The 9,788-nt window shown below is 51.5% G+C and overlaps 1 protein-coding gene across 1 annotated transcript; it reads right to left on the bottom strand.

The window, feature by feature from the left end:
- Nucleotides 1-3,244: 3,244 nt before the first annotated feature.
- On the bottom strand, nt 3,245-4,758 carry GPR25 (G protein-coupled receptor 25). Its single transcript, XM_043568183.1, has one exon. It carries the CDS (start codon nt 4,643-4,645, stop codon nt 3,542-3,544), a length of 1,104 nt encoding a protein of 367 aa, XP_043424118.1. The 5' UTR covers nt 4,646-4,758; the 3' UTR covers nt 3,245-3,541.
- Between the last annotated feature and the right edge of the window lie 5,030 nt (nt 4,759-9,788).

Below are 9,788 nucleotides of genomic sequence, written 5' to 3'. Positions count from 1 at the left end.
TTGAAGTGTGGGGGTATTTAACGCAAGTAATTTTGTCACCTTTTTAAAAATTTTTTTTAATGTTTTTTATTTATTTTCGAGGAGAGACAGAGCGCGAGCAGGGGAGGGGCAGAGAGAGAGGGAGACACAGAATCTGAAGCAGGCTCCAGGTTCTGAGCTGTCAGCACAGAGCCCGACGCGGGGCTTAAACTCATGGACCACGAGATCATGACCTGAACTCAAGTTGGATGCTTAAGTGACTAAGCCACCCAGGTGCCCCTAAATTTCTTTTTTTTTTTTTTAATGTTTATTTATTTTTGAGAGGGGGGTAGGCGGAGGGGCAGAGAGATGGGGACAGAGGATCTGAAGAGGGCTCTGCGCTGACAGCAGTGAGTCTGATGCGGGGCTCAAACCCCCGAGAACCATATGATGATGACGAGACTGGACGTTCAACTGACTGAGCCACCCAGGTACCTGTTACCTTCTTTTCATTTACTGTCAACATTTTCCAATCTGACATTAAAGCAACATCTTAAAATTTGCATAACAACAGTCCCATATACTAACGAGGGCATTACACCACTGTTGAACATTCAGGTTGTTTCTTTCCGGCGTAAGTCTTTCAGAATGTCTTAGAACTCAGTGCACCAAACTTGTTTTATTCAGGAGTACTGGCTTAGAAGAGAGTGGCAGACAAGAAAGCACAGGGTAAAAGGAATGAACATTTTGGGGGGATGGGATATGAATATTTTTAAAGCTGGGGATATTGATTGACAAATTGCTTACTTCTTTTTTTAAGTAGGACTGCCCTTAATTTTTTTTTTTTTTTTGAGAGAGTGTGTCCGTGCACCTAAGTGTGGGAGGAGTGGAGAGAGAGGAGAGAGAGAGAATCCCAAGCAGGTTCCATGCTTAGCGTGGAGCCCATCCGGGGGCTCGATCTCAAGAACCCAGAGTTCGTGATCTGAGCCAAAATTAAGAATCAGAGTCTTAACTGACTGAGCCATCCAGGCCCCCCAACTGACAAATTACTTTCTAAAAGAATCTGCCACTTACACACCTCCCAGCAATCTGTGTGGGAGTACTTATTTAACCCGTTCTTTCCTGAACCTGTGCCTCATCTGCCTCAGTAGCAACTGGAAGCTTACTGGTCCCCTTTCATTCCTGACTGAGTATAAAAGAAAATTGCCAAGGGACACATGGCAGACTAATTCGGTGACCTACCCAAATGATGGGAGAGAACTTTCTCTCCCCGTCAGCCATAGTTCTGCAGTGGGAGAGAAACATTGAGTTTCAATAATTCCTGGAGGAGGGGCTATGAAAACTCACTCAGGCATGGAGAAGCCTTCTTCCTGCCTGCCTTCAGGGAGCTCAACTGGTAAATCAGGAGAAGTAAATCGGCAGGAGTGGAGGTGGGGACTCACTCAGAACAGCCTCGTCGTTGGACGTTTTGCCACATGCAGACCCAGATGAGAGCCGGCTTCCCCATCCTGCAGCCCCACCATATGACACAGAATAATTTCTTGCCCAGAGAGGAACGGTGAGGATGAGAAGAGCCATGATATACTTGAGTTCTTAAACCTTAGTGTGTCTGAAATTTGTCCCACTGGCACCAGCAACCCCACAGGCTGCAAGGCTTGTGACTCTCTGGGTATGTGGGAGGAATGTGGTTAACGTTTCTTAACAGCCTCACCTGCTAGGGGCAGCTGACAGGTGGGGTCAAGGTGGAGTGTGACATTCAATGCGCTCTAATCCAACAGCCCCAAATGCTGAATGCAAATGCAGGTATTAGGTAGGGGGTTAAGCAGCTTGAGAAGGAATGCCCAGGATACAGACCCAACCTCACATTGCCGTGCCGATCTGAGTGGACACTGCCCCCAGAGCCTACAACTTTATGATTGGCCTGGTGGGGATCTGGCTGGGAGGTGGTTTTCAAGAATTACATTCCTTTCCCTGCCCCGACTAACATTTCTTTAGGCCAAATCCCCTTAAATCAAAAGTATACACACCGAATTTCCAAACCCTCCAGAAACCTCAAGGGGTAAGTTATAGTCAGAAAATGGATAGATAGGCCCAAAAAGGATAGGAAAAAATGCCCAATACATACTTAAAATATCACATTGACAAATACCCTTTTTCAAGTGACACCTGGCTGGCAGATGCTCTTAAATCTGTTTTTATTCTCCCCGTAACCTTCAAAATGTGAAACGTCCTTTAAAATAATAAGAGTAAATGGGCACCTGGGTGGCTCAGCCCGCTGAGCGTCTGACTTCGGCTCAGGTCATGATCTCCCAGTTTGTGAGTTCGAGCCCCACGTCGGGCTCTGTGCTGACAGCTCGGAGCCTGGATCCTGCTTTGGATTCTGTGTCTCCGTCTCTCTCTGCCCCTCCCCCTCTTGTGCTGTCTCTCAAAAATAAATAAATGCAAACATTAAAAAAAAAATTGAAATAGTAACAGTAAATGATTTGCTGCCTTTCTGTAGGATTACTGCACCCACAGGTGGCACAGGTCTTTGACCTCACACCAAATTCTGATCATCCTGAGGGCAGCCTCAGCTACTGGCTTGAATTTTGTCTGGCGCAGTATTGGATTTGCCTCCCGATTCTCATTTCACTCCCATTGCTCAAGTAAAAAAAGACACGGTTGTCAGATTCAGGCTAGCAACAGTGTTTATTGAGAAAGGTGAACTGATGCAAGAGATTCTGGTGTCCCTGGCCAAGTGACAGAGACTCTGGTGAACGATTTCAGAATCTTCTGTCCAGAGGGAAGGGCCGAGATACTTTCCAGGGTGAGTCCTTCAGCTTCGTGGGAATGGGGAGAAGATACAAAACCAGGGCAGGCCAAGCACATGTAGGGAAATTGTCCGGAGGGATAAACTGGGCAGCTCACGCTGGGGCTGGTTCCCATGGCTTTGGCGAGCTTTGAAAATGAAAGTCTGAACTGATAGTGACTAATGATACAGCAAAGACAGCTACAAAGATGACTAAGTACGAAAGGGCTGTCGATTCCCATATTCTATAGAAATTTTGGAGAATGAGAGGGCCAGAGAGTCTGACTTCGAGAAGGTATTTCTCAGAAGGTAGTAGCTGTTTGTAGGGGTTCAGAGAAAGCATAGCCGGAGACAACAGTCACTCTTGGGGGAGTCTGGGTTTGGTATTCTGGCCAGTGTTATTCCCGATGGGGCAGAGGAGGAAACCCACTTCTTCTTCTACTTGGAGAACATGTATGTGGGTGTCCAGATCGCTGTCTGCACGGTCTCATAGGACCTTTACTGGACTGGAGAAAATTATGCCCCCCCGCCCCCACGCGCACTGGGCTGAGAGAACAGCTGGTCTCAGCAGACTGGTTTGGGGGCGGGGGTGGGAGAGAGTTCAAAAGGCGCTGAGGTTCTGAGAAAGCTAATGAAGGAGACCCTGGGAGTCCAGGCAGCGCCGGCTGGGGCGGCCCGCAGCCAGCAGAGAAGGCATGTCTGGGGAAGCCGGCACCACCCCCACCCCCCACGCACTCCCGCGGGTCTCGTCCCCCCGCGGGCTCCGGGGCCGCCACCTCCACCGGGCCGGGGCGGCTACGGCACTGCCGAGCCAGCGTTCGCCGGCCGGGCTCGCTCCCAGCTGCCGGCCGGACTCCGGAACACTGAGCTGTCGTCCCTGCAGAGCGAGGACACGGAGCTGCCCCTGCGCGCCGGGCGGTCGGCGCGCAAGCAGACTCCGCGCCAGGCCCGGGCGCGGAACGAACGGTCCAGCAGCAGGTAGATGAGCGGGTTGGCGCAGCTGTTGACGAAGGCCAGGCAGGTGGCGATGCTGAGGCCCCAGCGCAGCGCCAGCAGCAGGCCGCAGGGCAGCGGCACCGCCCCCAGGCGCGCCAGGTGGAAGACGGCCCGCAGGGCGCCGAAGGGCAGCCAGGAGCCCACGAACGCGCTCTCGACGGCGAAGATGATGCGCAGCGAGTTCCTCCGGGCCCGGCCCAGGTGCGGCGGCCGGCGCAGGCGGCAGGAGATGCGGCAGTAGCAGACCAGGGTGACGCCCAGGGGCAGCACGCAGGTGAGCAGCAGCACCAGCAGGCTCAGGCCCTGGAAGGCGTCGGAGGGCTCCTCCCCGCACTGGCTGCCCCCGCCGCCGGGGAGGGGCTGCAGCCCCCGGTAGGCCAGGGAGGGCAGGCCGGCCAGGAGCGCCACGGCCCACACGCCGCAGCAGACGGCCAGCGCGCAGCGCGGGGTGCGCAGGGGCCGCGCGTCGAGCAGCTTCACCACCGCCAGGTAGCGGTCCACGCTCAGGCCCGCCAGCAGCAGCGCGCCTGCGCAGCGCGTGCCGGCCAGCGCGAAGCCGCTGAGCTTGCAGAGGCCCTCGCCGAAGGGCCAGCGGCCGCCGCTCGCCGCCGCCGTCGCCCACAGCGGCAGCGTGAGCACGAAGCCCAGGTCGGCGGCGGCCAGGTGCAGCACGAAGGTGTCCACGAGGCGCCGCGGGCCAGGCCGCGCGGCCAGCAGCCACACCACGAAGGCGTTGCCCAGCAGGCCTACCACGAAGGCCGCCAGGTAGAGCGCGGGGATGTAGGCGTAGCCGTAGGGCAGGTCCGGGGCCAGGCACGGCTCCAGCTCCTCCAGGGCGCCGGACCCCGAGTAGTCCCAGGACGCCGTCTCGGGGCTGGGGCTCCTGGGCCCGGTGGGGTGCATGGCGGGGGCCGTCGGGCCTGTGCCGGACGCAGCCTGGGTGCGGGCTCTCCCAGGGAGAGGTGGGGGGTTGCTCTTCACGGCCGGTGCCCAGCACCTCCCTTCCTGCCACCCTCGACCCAGGCAAATGCGTGGGCAGGAAGGTGGGGGAGGAGGGGGTGGAGTGGGAGGGGCAGGCTCCTGGGGGTAGAGGCCGAGGATTTGGGGTTGGCCCCAGGGGAAAGACGGGGACCTGGCGGAGGGGGCTTCACAGCTGGATCCTCCGAGGACAAGGCCTCGGGGCTGGGAGACCCCCTCTGCCCCCCAGGGGGAGTCTGATGTCAGGTTGCAACAGGTGGCGGGTGCCCGAGAGCCTTCCTCCCTTCTCATCCCCCACTTCGCTCCTTCCCATGCTCCGCGCTGCTGCTTTCTCTAGTTTTATTAGGGGCGAGGGCCTAGAACCCCAGCTGAGGGTTTTGTAAGGCTGGTGCCTCAGCCTGCTGCGGGTCCCCCGTCCTCTAGGAAAGAGGGGTTCTGCTATCTGGTGTGCAACGGGGTCGGGGTATACTGCGGAGCCTGTGGCTTCGAGGCCTGCCTCCTAAGCAGGCATCGGCCATCAGAGCTCTTCAGCTGTTGTAGGTTCAATGTCTTAACTCAAACAGTGGCTTTTCTGACCAAATCAAGTCTTCATGGAGCCACGTGGGAAGGTTTTCAGCTAGAGAGGGAGAGCTACCCAGCTAGAAAGGATCAGAGCCTGGGATTTTAATCCCAGCTCTTCTCTATCTGCCCTCATCTGGCCAAACGTCCCTATTAAGGCAAACACAGAAGTAAGTAAGCTCAGTACAAAAGATGACTCAAGATGGTACCCAATTTCGCAGCACATTAGTTGTCTTTAATTAGGAGTCAGGAGTTTAGAGGAGAATGAAATCCCTTACCTACTGAGGGAGTCAGGGGAAGATTCATGAAAGGGTAGGAATGATGCCTGACTTTGAAAGGAATGGTGGCCCCAGGAGAGGATGGGTGAGAGAAAGCTCACCCTTACTCCAGAAGGTGCCCTTTCTTCTCCCCATTTTGTTTTGTTGATGATTTCCTTGGTTGTGCAGAAGCCTTCTATTATGGTGTGCCCTTTCTACATCAGGGATTTGGGGCAACTCCAGTTAGGTCGGGATCCTTTTTTATCTTTTCAAAAAGTTTTTATAATTTTAAAAATTATTTTTAATTGGGTTATTTGTGTTTTGTGTTTAAAGTATAGTTGACATACAATATTAGATTAATTTTGGGTGCACAACATAGTGATTTGACAATTGCATAGTGCTTACCACGAGTGTAGTTATCACATCACCATGCAACATGATTACAATATTACTGACTATATTCCCTATGCGGTACTTTGCATGCCTGTGACTTATTTGTTTTATAACTGGAAGTTTGTACTTCTTAATCCCCTACCTAATTTGCCCACCCTCCAACCTTCCTCTGCTCTGGCAACCACGAGTTCTCTGTATTTGAGTCTATTTCTGTTGTTCATTTGTGGGGTTTGTTTTGTTTTGGATTCCACATATAAGTGAAATCAAATGGCATTTGCTTTTCTCTGAATATTTTACTTGGCAGGATCTTGGTCTTTTTTTATGGCTGATTAATATTTCATTACATAGAATTAGAGTATACATAGAATAGACAGTGCATGTGTATATATACATACATATATATATGTGTGTGTGTGTGTATGTATATATACACATACATACCACATTTCCTTTGTTGATTTGTCTACCAATAGACACAAGTTGCTTCCATATCTGGACTTTTGTAAATAATGCTGTAATGAGCATAGGAGTGTAAGTATCTTTTTAAATTAGTGTTTTCATTTTTTCTGGTTAGATTCCCAAATGTGTGATATTTCTGTTTTTATTGAGGAACCTTCATACTGTTTTCCGAAGTGGTTGCACCTGTTCGCATTCCCACCGGCAGTGCATGGAGGTTCTCTTTCCTCCACATCCTTGCCAACACTTGTTATTTCTTGCCTTTTTGGTATTAGCCGCTTTGGTGTGAGGTGATCTCTCGTGGTGTTTTTGATTTGCAATTCCTTGACGATTAGTGATGTTGAGTATCTTTTTATGTGTCTGTTAGCCATCTGTATGTCTTCTTTAGAAAAATGTTTGCTCAGGTCCTCTGCCCATTTTTTAGATTGGATTATTTGGAGCGCCTGGGTGGCTCAGTCGGTTGAGTGTCTGACTTCAGGTCATGGTCTCATGGTTCATGAGTTCGAGCCCCGCCCCAGGTTCTGTGCTAACAAACAGCTCAGAGCCTGGAGCCTGCTTCAGATGCCGTATCTCTCCCCCCACCCCCCAGCTCATGCTCTGTTTCTCATAAATAAATGTTAAAAAATTTTTTTAATTGGATTATTTGTGTTTTCTGGTGTTGAGCTGTAAGTTCTTTGTGTATATTGGGTATTAACTCCATATCAGATACATCAGTTGCAAATACCTGCTCCCATTCGGTAGGTTGCCTTTTCATTTTGTTGATGGCTTCCTTTGCTGCGCAAAAGCTCTTTATTTTGGTGTGGTCCTGCTTGTTTATCTTTGCTTTTGTTCTGGGTCCGAATTCTTCCTAGCAGACATCCCTCCCATGAGATGCTGTGCTGGAACCCATGTTTCAATATGTGTGCTCTCCCAGACCCCACCACACTGTCACCAGGAGCGAGTGACTGACCCATTGGGTGGATTATCAATTTTATTTGATTCAGTTCACTTAACAGTGAGCTCCTTCATGTGGCAGGCACTGTTTTCAGGCATTGAGAGAGAGATGCCACCTTGACCTTGGAAGTTCGTTGTTTAGGCAGGGGAGATAGATACATATACAGTATGTGCAGGGGCCAACCTGCCAGAAGTCAAACTGGTAAATGTGAAAAGCAAAGTTCTCTTGGAGCTTAGGGGAAAGAACAGTTACTTCTGATGGGAGGGGGTATCAGAAAAGGTCTTCCAGGAGACGGCCCTTGAGTTTCAGTCCAGGAAGGAGCTGAAGGGTGAACAGAGCAGCAGTACATGGGCCCAGTGTGACCAGAGCCCAAGGTGGGAGGAGGGTGGCAGGAGAGGAAGCAGGGAGCAGATCACAGGGTGATCTTGATTTCATTCTGTAGGTAGTGGAGAGCCACTGGACCTTTGAGAGTAGGGCATGACATCCGTCTGTTTTGAAAGGATCACTGGCAGAACTATGGATTGGACAGGGTGGAGGCCCAGGCCCCAGAGTGGACTATTGTGATTATTTGTGTGGGGATAGGGAGCATATGAAATAGATTACTGGCAGTGGGGACAGAAAAACGAGGATCTGTTCAAGAGATCATTGTAACATTGTGGATCTCAGCAGAGAGGAGTCAAAAGATGGGTCTGGGTGGCTGTGTTTGGGAACTGTATGAATGCTGTTCATCGGGCCCGGGAATACAGAGAGGCTTGTGTGTGTATGGATTCTGTTTCTTGTTGATTTGAGGTCGGGTGATGAAATCATGTATGATCAAACCGGAGCACTTCTGAGAGTGAAAAAGGATCTATGGTAATTAACTCAGGCCACAAACCAGGACTGTTCTGGGCAAACCGGGACCTACGGTCACCCTAGCTTGAGGTCCCTGTGGCCCATGGGAATACCCAGGGAGTGGGAAAAATTACGGAGAGTTGGGCATGTCTATGTCTAGGCTGTTCTTGTCAAGACTGTTTCTGCCCGACCAATTACAAGAGGGGGACAGGCACGCAGGAGAAGAGGCCAGGGAGTCGTTGGTTTCTGGCCCGTCCCTCCATGGGCATCCCAAACCTCAGGCTTGAGTTTCCTCTGAAGACCACCCAGACAGGGTGAGAACCTGTGGGCTGCTGGAGACTCAGAGCAGTTTTTCTAATGTCTGGTCACATGGTTGCTGGTGAGTGGCACTGAGGCTGGGTGGCCTAGGGGGCCTCAGCCTCCTTCCCTACAAGGCTGGCAAGGACAGCGCTTGCTTGCCAGAGCCTGGGGACAATCGGGGACGGGCCCGGTGCTGCTGGACTTCACCTCCCCTCAGGCACAGTCAGTCTGGGGCTGAGAAGGCATGAGTGACCGTGAAAGCTAGAGATGAATGGGCCAGGAAATCACCAGGTGAGAAAGAAGAATGGGGCAGGTGACTGAGAGTGAGGCCTAGGCAGGGGATTGAGGGGGAAGGAGAAGTAGGTTGTTTAGCAAAAACACAGATTCTGGCTTCCTGGGGCTGTGGTCTCATACCCGAGGGAAGTCTGTGGCCTAGGGCACGTGGTGGATTCTCTGTGCCATGGCCAAGTCCTGTGGGCCTTTGTGGACCTGTCTGGAGGGGAGGAGGCATCAAAGACTGGATAGATTTCTATCCAACTTGCAGTGACCAAGGCTAACTAACTCCACGATACTCTCTCTCTTCTCCTCCTCAGGGGGACTTCCCACAGGATTAGAAACAAGCCAATGAATAGAATATTCTTCCTGCTTAGCTGAGAATCTTGGCCAGTCTCTGACAGGTGTCAACAAAGCAAAGCAGAAGTGGTCTTCCCTTGTTCTCCATCTTGCCCTCAGGAGCCTTCTCTGGCCTCCGTACCTTATGGGCCTTCCTCTCTCTGGACCGACTTTGTTACGTGGGCCAGCCTCGCCTTGCGCATAGAGCTTCTCTCTGTCCATCACCATGATTGGTAGGAGCCTGCGAACAAGCTACGTAACAAAATACCCATTGCTTTGAACTAGGTTACTTTCAAGAGTAGGTTCCTTTGGGGCGCCTGGGTAGCGTAGTCGGTTAAGCGTCCGACTTCAGCCAGGTCACGATCTCGCGGTCCGGGAGTTCGAGCCCCGCGTCAGGCTCTGGGCTGATGGCTCAGAGCCTGGAGCCTGTTTCCGTTTCTGTGTCTCCCTCTCTCTCTGCCCCTCGCCCGTTCATGCTCTGTCTCTCTCTGTCCCAAAAATAAATAAACGTTGAAAAAAAAATTAAAAAAAAAAAAAGAGTAGGTTCCTTTAATTTCTGTCCTTTTATGAGCTATATGTGTAAGCGGTTACATCTTCTCCCCCGCCAATTTTAATTTTTCCATACACAGAATTTTAACCTTTAGGGAAATTTTTGAACGTTATATTTGCCTTTTTCATGATAAAAGCCATGTAACTAGATTGCAGAATATAAAACAAGCCAAGTCCA

The sequence above is a fragment of the Prionailurus bengalensis genome, chromosome E4 (assembly GCF_016509475.1).
Source record: "Prionailurus bengalensis isolate Pbe53 chromosome E4, Fcat_Pben_1.1_paternal_pri, whole genome shotgun sequence".
Classification (NCBI taxonomy): Eukaryota; Metazoa; Chordata; class Mammalia; order Carnivora; family Felidae; genus Prionailurus; species Prionailurus bengalensis.
This window is presented reverse-complemented; position numbering and strand designations above follow the sequence as displayed.